Below are 14,266 nucleotides of genomic sequence, written 5' to 3' on the forward strand. Positions count from 1 at the left end.
AGACTCAACGGCAGCAGAAAAACTTAGCAGAAGTGTAATGTTTCTTTACACAACATAATGTCTTATACTTACACATCAAATGCACTGTACTCCAAAGTTAGACGGGTAGGCAAACCAAGAGGATCACCTATCAGACATGAAAGTCGATCAGCCACATTGGTAATAGAAAATACAGATCTGTCAATCAAGTGGGAAAACTGCATTTGACAGTGAGTGAGTGTGTTGCTTATTCTGTCTTCCTCCCATCACCCTCAACCAGTCATGTCAGATAGCTGTCCCTCCCTGAGCCTGGTTCTGCTGCAGGTTTCTTCCTGTTAAAAGGGAGTTTTTCCTTCCCACTGGCGCCATGTACTTCATCATAGGGGGCCGTTTGATTGTCTCTCTATTATTGTAGGGTCTTTATCTTACAATATAAAGTGCCTTGAGGCAACTTGTTGTGATTTAGCGCTATATGAATGCAATTGAATTGAACTGATCTTTTATTGAAACCATGCCATCAGAATACTCACCATTGTAATAGTATCCTTTGATACATTTGGGACTCTCATCCAATCTGTAGTCATTGAGTTTCTTCTGAGTAAGCTCATGCCAAAAGCCTGCTTCCAAAGCACTGCTGAAAGGAGCAAACTGCAGCTTAAGTTCTGCAGTGGACAGCGATGCCTCACTGATGTCAGATGCCATTACAACTTCACAGAGAGCCACGTTCAACAAGCTGTGAAATAAAACAGCAGACGGCTATGAAACACTTGCAGGCACTATAATAACTTATGACTTAGATACACAAAGAGTAGTAAAAGTAACTCTCGCACTGTTAAAGTAAACAGTCTGAACAAAAACACAGAATAAAAGCTGCACTTGTATACTGTTTTATGACTTTGGAGTGCCTCAATTACCAGTTCACACTCGCACACCAATTATGGGAAAACTCCCTTGCAAGGAGCTGGCCTGCCCATCAGGAGTAACTTGGGGTTCAATGTCTTGCCCAAAATCACTCACACATGTTGGTGGAGCCCTGTGATTAGTGGATACCTAAATCAGGAGCTCCTGCTGATCACGTAATAATTAGTTCATTATCTACTGAGCCCTAAATTTCCAGTGCTGCTGTTTAATTGACAACCCAGTGAAGAATATGATTTGAGTAAGCTTATTACTCAGCCAGGTTTAAAATTACTCGATGAGTACATCACCCAAGATATCAGAGTTGTAACTATATGTGCTTTTGATATGTGAAAGTATTTACCACACATGCAAATTAAGAAAAAAAAAAAATCACACTATTATCAGTTGTCTTTTTCTTCTTTCAGCTGCTCCCTTTAGGGGTCACCACAGCAGATCATCTGCCTCCTTCTCACCCTGTCCCTAGCATTCGACTCGTCACACCAACCCTTTGTAAATCCTCCTTCACTACTAGAGCTGGACTGGTAATGGCATATTAGGCATTTTCCTGGTGGGTCAATATAATTTTTTTTCTTTGTTGCTATAATCATACAGGCCACCTGCCATGGTGCACTGGCACTACAAACACTGACAGCAGTCCAGTGGACAATTTTTATTAGTGACCCTGGATAACCCAATATAATCTTTTAACGCAACCGTCCCTCTCCTACAGATACAGATGGGCAAACAAAAGCGGAAAAAAAAAAGGTGTCAGTGAAAAGCTAAGAGAGAAAAAGAAAAAGAAACTAGGCATATATGCAGCAAAATGTTTATATACATATTAGCAACTGCACTGTCAACAGTAGTACCAGAAACCACTACTATAAAGCTCTCGCAGTCACAGTAATGCTCCTGTTTCTTGCACTAGCCATGGAGAAATTAAGGAGGGGGGAGAGCAGTTCCAACAAGAGAGCGAGGAAGGTGTAAATAATATGGTAAGGAAATAAATGGAAGGACATGATTATCAAGGGAGAGATTAAAATAACCCACCATCTAAAATGTAAAATGACCAAAGGCCACTGCTAATAGCTAAAGTGTAGCTTTTAATTGTGCCATGCTGCACTAAAGCCCAACAAAGACTTCCTAACCCAACAACAAGTGTACCAACATGGTTAAAAAAAATAAAGAATAAAAATTTATTTATTTTTTAACTGATCATAGTCAGCCGCCTGGCCCAAATATGCCAGGGCTGATTTGTTGTCCCAGTTGTTCACTTCATCAGTGAATCTTCTCTGAGGTCTTCGTCTTTTCCTCCTGCCTGGCAGCTCTATATTCAACATCCTTTGTCCATCCTCTATTCCTATTCTGCACATGTCCAAACCATCTCAGCCTCGGCTCTCTAACTTTATCTCCACACCGTTCAACTTCTGATACATTGATTTCTAACGGTGTCCACCTTGGTCAATCCCAACAAGATTTTAACATTTTCAGCTCAACCACTTGTCTTTTTGACGCTATGATGTGTGGATGGTCTCAGTCCCATCTTGTAAACATTCCCTTTCAGTCTTGGTACTGTATATCTGTCACAAATAACCCTATATGTGATGGCAAGCTACATGAACAATAAACTGGACATTTAAAAAAGAAAAATGGAGGAATTCGTGTTTCTTTTCCTGTATCCCATCCACGTGTTTAATCCATGAAAAGATAAAGGATTTTAAAATATTTTTGACCAGTTCAGCTGCAAAGAGAGCCTAAACTCTGGTTTAATAATGAGCACCAAACCTTCGAGACTATGTATTTAATGGCTGTCAGTCTTGGCATGTTAATGATTAAATTCTACGTTTACTTTTTTTCGTGGCTTTAACTGTTTTCTCTTGCTGAGAAGTAAAGTCAGTTCAACAGAGACCACACAATGAAACCCAGCAGCTTTAGCACTTCAAGCGCTTTTTAATGCGACGAAAATTCTCATGGAAATAAATCATAAGATAAGACATCCCTGCATTACAACGTAGACAATTTACGTCCGCTTCAGACAGATACATACATGTTTATACGTTAACGTGTAACAGGATTTGTGCACTTACCATAAAACCTTACTTCCTGGTGAAGGAGATCATGTGATCGCGAGTCTTGTAAATAAAGCAGTGCAGTGTGGGTAAGATTTAGCTTACTTGCTACGGTTTCTTGTCTTTATGGTGCAAGCACCATTGAGTAAAATACAAAGAACCAAAACAGAAACAAGAACGCGCAGACGATAAAGCAGGAGAAAACAGACAAAAACCTGTAGGCGCCGTTTCTTTTCATTTCGGAGACAGCTACAGAGGCTGAAGCGAGCCGCCGTTTGCAATGAACGTACCGTCAGTTTTCGCTGGTTAAATTACAAACGCAACATAATAGTGGTGAAACCGGTAAAGCTACTTCTGCTACTACTTTTGGGCTCAATTATGACTTCAGTTTTCACCAGAAATTAGCTGTATGTGAACGGCGAACCGTACGGAAACAGGGTTAGGGACCGTCGCAAAACTGTGCTGCTGTACAAAAACCCACGATATAAATTAAAAGATGTCATGTTTTGGCCAGGAGGCTAAAAACAAACAGAAAATCCATCTAAGATAATATGAAGCCCACAAAGTGTCACCTCTTTGTGTTTGTATTTCCCTGGATGACAACCACAGTATCCAGTGGTAGCCCCTGCACTGTGAAGGACAGCATGTAATAATAGCACCCCCCCCTTTTTTAAATAGCTTGCTCTACATCAGGGGTGCCCAATCCTAGTCCTCGAGAGCTACTTTCCTGCAGCTTTTAGATTCATCCTTGTTCCAACACACCTGAATCAAATGAATGTCTTGTTATCAGGCCTTTGCCAAACTTGATGGCATGCTGAAGAGGTCATCAAACAATTTGATTCAGCTGTGTTGGAGTAGGGATGCATCTAAAAGCTGCAGGACAGTAGCTCTCGAGGACTAGGATTGGGCACCCCTGCTCTACATGGAACAGCTATTACCACATGTAAAAGCCACTCAGCTCTTGAATCCTTCCTGAAGGACAACACAGTAACAAAAGTACAAGTGCTCAAGGTCTCATTGTACCTTATAATTTAAACACAAGAACACTTTGAAGTAGCAGATGAAACTAGTGGTTCAATGAAAGCATGAAATGCTTTGAAAGTACTCCGTTTGTTAGATGGAGTACATGTTTACAGTGGAAATCTTCAACAGGGTAAGTTCAGGGACATTGTGTGAGCTGTGTTAACTGGTTTAATGAAACATGGAAACATCTCACAATGATGCTCATGTAGATGCGGACTGTGTCGAGTTGTGTTGCTCTTAACTAATCTTTAAAAAAAAGCTTGACTGATATAAAACTGCTCCTACTCCTACAGGCTGATTTTTCCCCCTTCAACAGCTCATGGTTTAATTATTGTAAGGTGAGATATATGTGTGATTATTAATAATTGAATTTCTGTTTTTTTGTTCAGATTTTTATTGCTTGGATAAGACCACTCCAGGTTTCAATTTTTGATGGCGCGTGTATGGTTTTCTGATTTAGACCTTCAACACAAACTGGTTTATTACAGTAAACTATAAGGTAAAACTGAATTGAGATTTTCAGATCTGTACCGTGGAGTCCATTCCAGTTTATACAGATTAAATGAAAAACAGTTCTTATTTTAGCACAAGTAACCTGGGAGACACGCCATACAAACTCATGAATGATGCCCGTGCTGGGTTATTAAGAGAGAGGGGATGAGGGACATTGGCATATTGTTGAAAATGTCCTTGCTATACGTTCCATACAAGAGAGGAAATATAACAGTTTCAGCACACTGACAAGTTAAATGAAATACCTATGGTGGTAAGTCACAAGCTTTGCAGATTTTGGTGAATATTATTGAAACTGCCACAAAGAAAATTAAGTGGCACTATATTCTGAGAAATAGTTTTTGTCTTTTTTTCTAGAGCCATTTCTCAATTTTGCACAGGAGAAAATATTAATGTATTAATTGACACAGTAAATGTGCCTCATAATTCCCTAAAAATTGGTAAAATTCCCCAATATGGCTTAAAAAGGTGCCAGTGTATGAATGCGTTCTGTTTGTTACTAGAGCGAACAGCAGCAGAAGCAACAGATTTAGTCACCCTAGCTACAATATCTACTGAGAGGAATGGGTATTGGAAGATGTTCAAAATGAAGTATCTGTCCGTTGTGAGTAGGTTGGCAATACTGTGATAATAGCGTTTTTAAACTAAAAACCATTGTAAGACTTTTCTTGTTGGTGGAGCACTGTGTGTACTGTGGCTATTTATAAGTAAGGTTAAATAGGATACATTTTTTAGCTGGAAACATAAAGAAACCCTAACCCCTGGTTATTACCATTAGTCTACATTTCTGTAGACTCATTAAAGTGCTGAAAACATTCCTCAGACATTTTGGTCAATATTAACATGATATCATCACAAAGTTGCTGCAGATTAGTTGGCAGAACATCCACGATGTGGCTCTCCCGTTCTACCAGATTGCAAAGGTGCTCTATTGAATTGCGATCTTGCAAATGTGGTCATTTGAGTTCATTGAACCCATTGTCATGGTCAACAAACCAGTTTGAGATGATTGGGGTCATATAGGAGTGGACATGGTCAGCAACATTACTCTGGTAGGCTGTGGCGTTTAGACAGTGCTCATTTAAATGATCTTCACTTGGTACTAAAGGACCTAAACTGTGCCAAAAAAATATCCCTACATCATTACATCACCAGCAGGTTGAATCACTCATACAAGGCAGGATGGCTCTATCTATCATCTTGTTTAGCCAAAATTAGGTAAAGTATCTCAACATTGCAGGAGAAACAGACTCATCAGACTAGCCAGTGTTTTTCCAGTCTCCTCTTGTCCATTACTGATGAACCTTTGTGAACTGTAGCTCAGTTTCCTGTTCTTAGCTGGAAGCACTGGTGCCTGTTGTGGTCTTTCACTGCTGTAGCCCATCTGCTTCAAGATTCAACATGTTGTGCGATCAGAGATGCTTTTCTGCATACCTTGGTTGTAACAAATGTATCTAAGTTACCGTTGCAGGCTGGGTATTCACCCCTGTCCTGTGACAAGAACCTGGCATTTTCCCTCTCGCTGTATATATTTTCTCTTTTTCGGACCGTTCTCTGTTAACCCTAGAGATGGCTGTGTGGGAAGCTCTTAGCAGATCAACAGTTTCTGAAACACTCAGCTTGTCTGGCACCAACAACCATGCCACATTGAAGGTCACTTAAATAACCTTTCTTCCCCATTCAGATTATTGGTTTGAACAGCTGTAGTTGAACAGGTGTACTAAATAAAGTGACCAATGGGTACATTTGATGGAATCTTGCTGCAGCATGGGCATCGGGTTTTGTCCCAGGTTAATTAGGTCATGTGTTCAGCATTTCACATAAATATTCTTGCCAAAGTCAGCACCTCAAACTAATGACAAAATACAATTAGAAAAACAGTTTGAAGCTAATAGTATTAATGAAGTGAGGCTTGAAGGACTAGCACATTAGAAAGTTTTATTTTTAGTTTTAGGTGTACATCATAAACGGGCCATTGAATGTCATCAAGTCTTTTTTTTTTCTTTCAGATTGACTTAGATTTTATTTCATTACTGTATCATGCATGAAATAATATGCCAGCCTAAACAGGCTTACAAGACACTGATAACAAAAAACAGAATATAAACCAGAACACTGTACACCCACAGGTTTGAATCATACTCTGGTGATCATTATAAGCATAATTCAAAAATTTTGACCTCAACATGAGACACCAGGCATGAAAAGCGCATAGGCAGCAACTTCACTTTGACATAAAAGTATCCGAACTACTTTAAAAGAAAAACAAAAAAACACACAAACAGCAAAACATTCAGTGGAACATAATATTCATTACAAAGAGTTACCTCAGTGGAGGCTCTTTGCAGAACCTTTTCAAGCAACACAGAAACAGCATATAAAATATCATTTTCTTCCCCTTTCTCTTGTTTTTAATGAGCAGTGTACTCTGTGCGGTCACACACATCCGTCTTCCCATCATCACCTCTTCCAGCTCAATTTCAGCCTCCTCTGATTTGTTTGATTTGGCTGCACAGTGACTCACAACATTGCCACGCTCATTACAACACTATTTCAGACACTATGATTCACATATTAAAATATTAAATTCAGTTCTTTGTCCCTGTCCCCCCCCCCCCCCCCCCCCCCCCCCCAAATCTGAAGTGACACTGTGCAAAAAGTAACAGTGTAAGGAAATGTCCTTAATTCCATTTATCCTTATTTTCTTTTTACAAGGAAGTTGCTAGCATAGCTAACACAGGAGTTACCGGGAGAAAGAGTTGCACCATGAAGCTCTGTGTATAGCCTGGATGCACTTGAATGCATTTGTTACAAAATACTTAATTGACACAAATCCATTAAAGAAGCCTCAGATTTATAGTGTGCTGCAGCATTTTTGAATCATTTTCGACACTCTTTGGCTAATGACGTGAAACGACGTGCTACACCTTATAACAGATAAGCAACTTATTCCCATCAGGGAGAGAAACAAAACCTTTCTGCAGTTTGAAAGAACACACAAAGAACACTGTGACAAATAGTTTGTTCTGGTAGTAGTTTCATCTTCATAATCAGGTTTTTGCTCATATATTAACCTATTCGACTTAATGGCAGGAAATAGATGACAAAGCACAAACAGGTAGAACAAGATCAGAGGTTTTCTTTAAGTTAGTGTAGGTGACTGAATGTGCTTGTTTAGAGTTGTCATTCTTAATAAAAAAAACATAAAAAATAAAGACAGTAGGTATCATAATTCAGCCCTTCCTCGATCACTAGTACCAAGCACCAAGATACATCTAAAGTCTCGTATTCTGTTTAAATAATAAGAAAGAGAATGACTCACAATGTGGTTGTCATTTTCAAAGAAAATCTTCTCCTTGTTCTTTTTTTACCATATTAATCATATTTCACATTATGTGTCTTATGGTATATTCATAGCACAGAAAACCAATTAAAAAATTTTTTTCAAAATAAAATTTTTACATAGTTTTTCCTTCAAATTCTTGATTCCAGCTATAGCAAAAATCAAAGCTTGAATTCTTCTGCGACATAGTCTATTATTATTATAATTACTATTATTATTAGTGCAACATAAACAAAATAAATAACATTAAACTGACATATTATCTTCAGCTTGAGTCCAAAGAATTGGTGTTTATGAAAATAAAATGCGGAACATAAAAGGAAAAGCACACTTTTTTGGTCAACGCTTGATAAGACATTTTTTCTTTTTGCTAATTCTGCTGTTGTCTCAACATTTAGACACCTGTGATTGTGTTCTGCTCATTTACAGTCACAAAGGAATGTTAAGAATATTTTTAAAGACCCGTTTAAAGTTTCCATTGCAGAGCGGGTATATAAAAGGGTTTAGAGTAGAGTTGATGTAACCCAGCCATATGGTGAACATGTGCAGGTCATGGTGGACGCACTCTCTGCAGAAGGCCATGACCATGAAAGCTATGAAGTACGGTATCCAACACAATAAGAAAGCAGCAATTATGAAGCCCAGCTGCTTGGCTGCTTTGTGCTCTTTGTGGATCCTCAGACTGTGGATGCGATGGCGTGATTGGTCAATGAACCTTTGCCACGCCTGTCTCAGAGTAATTTCATTATCCGCGTCTAATTTGGCATCTTCTACTCCTTCCTCGGGCCAAGGTAGAGCTTGGCTGGGGTCGTAGTTGTTGCTGAGCACAGATGTGTATCTCTGCACGTCTGATACCTTGTTGGTATCGCAGACTCCGCTCACTGGGTTTGGCACTGTCACATGGCATTCGTTTAAAGACGCTTGAAGTTTGTTCTCATTATTTCCACCTGAGCAAATCCCGTCCTGTGGTGCCGATGGCTGGCTCTGGGGAACCTCGCAGTCTGGTTGCTTCTCCTCAGGAGACAAAGAGCACCTTTTAGTCTTTCGTGCCATTCTGAGTCCTTTTGTTGTCATGGCAAGCAATGACGTCTGCTGGCACTTCACACCAATTTTTCTGTGCGCTCTCGATAGAGCAGTTTTACTGTTTTTATCAGCGTCTTCAAGGGGATCTGTCTGTTCGAGAGTATTCCGGTCTAGCAGTTTTTCTGTTTTTGATCCTTTCATTAGAACCTCACTTTCCCTCTTAGGTGACTTGGAGTCATTTTTCACAGGGGTTTGAGGATTTTGTCCATTGTCGTTTTCCCCAAACGAATCAGTTGGATGAATGATTCTCTCTCTGTCCCGTAGATGTTGTCTTACTGCCAAATAGATATATGTGTAAAACCACAACATCAAAACAGAGGGTACGTAGAAGTTGAAGACTGCGGTAATGACCTTAAACCACGTGACAAAACGAAAATCTGTGTCACACTTATTTTCCTCTTCAGGTTTGAGGTCCACATGTGTGAAAGACCTCCATCCTAAAATAGGAATAATCCACATCATGGACAGCAGCCAGGCTCCAGAAATCATCACACTGGCTTTTCCCCGTGTTCGATATTTTAGGTACTTAAGCGGCTGTCTCACTGAGCGGTACCGATCCAAACAGAGGATAAACAAGCTGAAAATTGAGGCTGTGCTTGCCACGTAGTCCATAATCAGCCAAAATTGGCAGACAGCCCGCCCCAGCTTCCATTCATCCTCCAGCAAATATACCAAGTTCAAAGGCATAACCGTGGTCCCTACAATGAGATCCGCCACAGACAGGCTAACTATATAGAGGTTCCCTACAGTGTGGAGGCTCTTCTCTCTCTTCACAGCATACAGTACGAGCAGGTTCATTATGATGGTGAGAAGGGAAAGGAATCCCAAGAAAACTCCCAGCAGGGCGCTGTTGATGCGATCGTGGAAGGTCAGGGTTTGATTGTTCCTCAATGAGTCACCATCACGGAGTCCACTCCAGCTGCTGTTGCTGAAGTTTACATAGCTGCTGGCATTGTGGTGTTGAGGGTCTGTTGAAGGTGACAGACTAGATTCCATCATGTTAGGTGAGATGGACACCTCTAGATCCTGTCACATTTTGGAGCACCAAGGCATGTGTGGAACGGCAGGTTTTAATCAGTGTGTTTACACTAAATGGATAATGACAAGTTGATTTTCACTCTGGAAAATGTGTATTCCTTCACTAGCCCTAGTCAGTTTATCCACGGTCTACTGTCCATTTTGTTGTAAACCCCAAGTGTCAGCATCTGGAAAACACAAAAAGTAGGCACGATTAGACATGTAAATGCTGTTAAACAATGTTCTGTATAGAGTTCATGATGTGGATGATTGATTTATCATGGATTACATAATTTCATGAATATAATTTAGGGTTAAAAATGTCTACATTTGAAATGTACATGTGTAAGAGCTAATGTTGCACGAGAACAACCTTAGCGAGAGTATACCAGACTTCATGGACTGCAGGTGAGCAGATGTGTGTCATGAAGCGCTGCTAAGCTAAAGGTTTATTGAAAGCAAAGCAACACAAAGACTTAAAGACCTCTTTTCAGGACAAGCGGTCAACGAGGTTTTTGTCATTTGAGAAATGTCTATGTGTAACGTTTGGACTAAATATGTGTACTGTAAAGTTGCTAATGTGTTTGCACTGTTCACTCATATAACCAGTTCTCACAGCGTATTGGCGATGGAGGAGGAGAGAAAGCCCAAGTAATAAACGCCCCTTTCAAAGAACCGACCTGTTTCTGTGTAGTCGTGAAGAGAGCTACAAGACATTTGAAAGTTAACTGTGAGTTTTTAAACACTTTTACTCTTGAAAATGAAAACACAAATCATTATTCAAAGAAGATGGCTGGAACATGACCGCAGGAAAGCATAAGAAAACCGCCTGAAGAAAGATAAGGTGAAGAAGATACAGTCATGATGCAATATTTCAACACAAAGATAAACATTTCCTGTAATCTTTTCACCTTTGCAGTTTGGGTTTGAATTATTATTAGTCTAAAACCTCCCTTATTCCATCTCTTTCACTGTCCAGCTGGCTTTCTTTCACACTTATGCAAGGGAGGGCGGCGAATCCCTTCAACAACACAGTAGACAAACTGTGTCATAGGCGGAAAGGAGCCGTGAATATGCTGCCGGCGCTGTATGATGGAACCTTTGGATTGATAAAAGCCTATTCAACACTACGCTTGATACTATGTTTGAATGTGAAAAGCACAGCATGAGTTATTAAAGCATATCAATATGGTACTGGAAAAGCACTTATCTGAACTGTTTGGGATATTGATTTTTAAGAAAGTAGACTGAAATAAACCTGTTGCCATGGATGCAGGTGACATTTCTGTTTGTCTTTCTGTGATTAATGTGTGAAATAAAAGATGTAATTTTGCATTTTTCAGCGGTCCCTGCACTCCCATGCTAATAAATGATTTAATCTGTGTAATTTTGGCAATATCACCATGTAATTTCACTTAAATTGAATTGTACTGTACAGGGAAAACAAAACAAAAGCTACATATTAATATTTTCCTTCTTTCGGCTGGTCCTTTAGGGGTCATCTGCCTCCACCTCATCCTATCCTTAACACCCCTCCTCTGTCACACCAACCCTCATTATATCCTCTTTCACTCTTTCCCTGTGGTCTTCCTCTTTCAGTGCTGGAATCTATCTGTCTGTGTGTCTCAAAGATGACACACACTCAGGAGAAAAACATTAAAAAAAACAACTTTAGTGGGCTACTTATCTTATTGGTTAAATAACAGTAGTGGGGGCTGGAAAGTTTTAGTGATGTTGTCCACTGAAAATTGACTCATACTGATGATTTGATATTAAAATGAGTCAACACTGAAACAATTATTACAAGAAAAAATAGAAATCTAGATTCCAAATAAATGAACTGTGGAGCTTTGGTGTGGATGCTGGGTGGATTTAATTAAAGTGTTATGCCTTCAGGGTAGGTCTATACATGATTTCCTCAAGCGCAGACACAGACAGGGTAATATCTCAGGAGGAAATGCTTCAAAAAGCAGTTTTATGACAGACATTACCAAGAAAACGCACTAGCCAGTTGCTAGCTATATAGAAAAATGGGGAAAAGCGAGCATGCATATAACTGCATTTACAGCTTATCTGACATATTGTGAGCTTCTGGTTACGTGATTTAATTGAATACATTCGAGTGACTTGAATGATTTCACAAGGTTGTTTTTTTTTAATGATCTCTGCCTGAGTCTGACTCAATATCTATAACTGCAAATCACGTCTCTCTGTATACAGCCCCTGTTTATACAACAACTGCCCCCACAACACAAATATTTAGGACCCTCATTGCTGACGAAATTCACAGAAGCATAAATAAACCTGTTGCGCGTTTTCTGCATTTGAGCAATGCACTTCTTGACACAGAAAAAAGGAAAGGGGGATTCATCCAGTACTAATTGCACAATATGATTATCTGTCTAATCTTATAATAACACCGATGAACCGTGAGACCTAATGAAGCCCGTCTATTAAAACGAATAATGGCTCTCGTATATAATACTACAAGTCGGCGTCAAAGAACCACCTGTTGAGCCGCAGCAGGATCACACGCTGAAACGTTTAGGTTTACAGCACCGCCTCAAACATGTATAGTTTCTAAGAATAGTCGTGCTACAAAATGCTTTTCTCGGTTGCCTTAAAAAAAAGTAAAAAGTTAAACGGTTTTAAAAAATAAGTTAGGTTTAAGTGCGAGAGAAAGTAGACAATTTCATACTTGCCATTGATGTAGAGATGCATCTCAAAGAAAATCCTCGTATTCCAGCGTGTATTCCGGGTGAAAATCAGAAAAAGATTGGAGGGGCAGAGGTTGGGAATGCGAAGAAAAACGTCTGCCTCCTTCCCCCCACTCTCTCCTCAGCGCTCTCTTTCTCTTTCTCTCCCTCTGATGAACTTTGGAGTTTCTATAATATTCCAGCGGAGAGCCTACTCCTGCAATAAAAAATATCCTGTTGCTTGAACGGGTTTTCACTTGATGAGCTGGCGCACTTTAATTTGCAGCGGCATGATTCAGTGCATGATTCACTGTACAAGACGCAGCGAGCAACTTCCATTGAGCTATACCACGAAATCTGGAGATAAGAGATTTTAAAAAGACACTGGATGCTAAACACTACGGTTTGCAGACAGAGTTCGGAAACACCTGTTTGTCTTTACATTTCTAACACTCATTTAAGCTACAATTGTGCATATGATTAACATTCAGCATAATGGAGAGATGATGGGACACCAGTAAGGATCATCAGCAGGGATGAGAGACCACTCGTAAAAGGCAATGATAACGTCAGAAATTCCTCCAATCACAAAACAGAAAAGGAAATGACGAAACTGCGTGCGCTGTGTGCCAAGAATGGAAATTTGTGAGAAAAAGCGGGTGTCCTGAACTCTTGAACTCGGGTTGGGTGTCAGACGATCCAGTGAAGACACTTAAAAGTTTAAATGTAATTGTCAAATTGGATTGGTGATGAGCCGAGGTTAGAAAAGTAAATTAATTAATTATTAAGTACGTGTGTGTGTGTGTGTGTGTGTGTGTGTATGTGTGTGTGGGGGGTTGCACAAGCAGTGAGACCACGTGTAGGCAACTTGAGTCATCAGGGCTAATTTTGTGCAGTAGATGAGAAGATAATACGAGGAGAAATACTTTATTTAGACCATATTTAGGAAAATCTTTATTACAGCAGTTGAAATGATGACGGATAATATCTACTGCACAAAATGACGATAATCATAATATTATCCTGCAGACACCTCTCCGCGAGACAGATATATTATATAATGGAGGCTGATGTGGTATGAAACATTTCCTGTATCTGTCCTCGTGACAATGGATCTGAATCAACCTGCTAGAGAAGGTTTTCTGCTGACTGTCTGGTAAATGATGCAGAGGGTGGTCAGGATTTTGATGAATAAAAATGTATCCTCTCCACAACTTTAGTTTGAAGTTTGAAGCCAGATTCATGGAGCCAGTCTTCCAAATCAGGCTGCTCTAATGCTGCTCCCCCATCAGATCACAGCAAAGCCGCCTGCACTTGCCACAACTGACTGATCAAAGATCATCATTTTGCTGCACACGCTGAAGGATCTCAGCTCCTTTAAGCAGTAGATCCTACTTTTCCACTTTCTGCAGCAGCCTCTATGTTGGTCTTCCAGTTCAACTTGTTCAGCCTCCTTCATATCAACACCCTGCCCCTGGACAGACAAAACAGCTGTCCTCTTCTTTCAAAAGTCAGTTGCCGTCTCTGTGATTTTTACATTCAGGAGGAGAACACTCCAGACGACTCCACAAAATCATTCCCTGGTGCTCTGTCCTCCTTCTCCTTGCCCATCAATAACAGGTCCAACCACTGCAAAATTTTTGTAG

The 14,266-nt window shown here is 40.0% G+C and overlaps 2 protein-coding genes and 2 long non-coding RNA genes across 6 annotated transcripts in view; 2 read left to right on the forward strand and 2 right to left on the reverse strand.

Moving 5' to 3' along the window:
* The window catches only part of atg7 (ATG7 autophagy related 7 homolog (S. cerevisiae)), a 59,193-nt gene extending 55,538 nt beyond the window's left edge, over positions 1-3,655 (reverse strand). Inside the window, exons 1-3 of one of the 3 annotated variants that reach the window (XM_003454570.5) lie at positions 3,518-3,655; positions 510-712; positions 73-127 (exon numbers count right to left, since the gene is read on the reverse strand). In XM_003454570.5, the coding sequence (XP_003454618.2) occupies positions 73-127; positions 510-712; positions 3,518-3,591 (332 nt within the window). In that variant the 5' untranslated portion in view covers positions 3,592-3,655. The other 2 variants (XM_025907253.1, XM_013277092.1) reach the window with 2 other exon arrangements.
* The window catches only part of LOC109202267 (uncharacterized), a 712,495-nt gene that overhangs the window by 117,460 nt on the left and 580,769 nt on the right, over positions 1-14,266 (forward strand). The gene's annotated exons all lie outside the window — the stretch shown is intronic.
* Positions 3,875-11,430, forward strand: LOC112846913 (uncharacterized). The gene is made up of 3 exons (XR_003220128.1): positions 3,875-4,098; positions 10,534-10,768; positions 10,904-11,430. It is a non-coding gene; the product is annotated as an uncharacterized LOC112846913 (long non-coding RNA).
* On the reverse strand, positions 7,118-13,137 carry hrh1 (histamine receptor H1). Its single transcript, XM_005459027.4, has 2 exons — positions 12,623-13,137; positions 7,118-10,112 (listed from the first exon to the last, which is right to left on the reverse strand). Exon 2 carries the CDS (start codon positions 9,904-9,906, stop codon positions 8,254-8,256), a length of 1,653 nt encoding a protein of 550 aa, XP_005459084.1. The 5' UTR covers positions 9,907-10,112; positions 12,623-13,137; the 3' UTR covers positions 7,118-8,253.

The sequence above is a fragment of the Oreochromis niloticus genome, linkage group LG5 (genome assembly GCF_001858045.2).
Source record: "Oreochromis niloticus isolate F11D_XX linkage group LG5, O_niloticus_UMD_NMBU, whole genome shotgun sequence".
NCBI classification, from domain to species: domain Eukaryota; kingdom Metazoa; phylum Chordata; class Actinopteri; order Cichliformes; family Cichlidae; genus Oreochromis; species Oreochromis niloticus.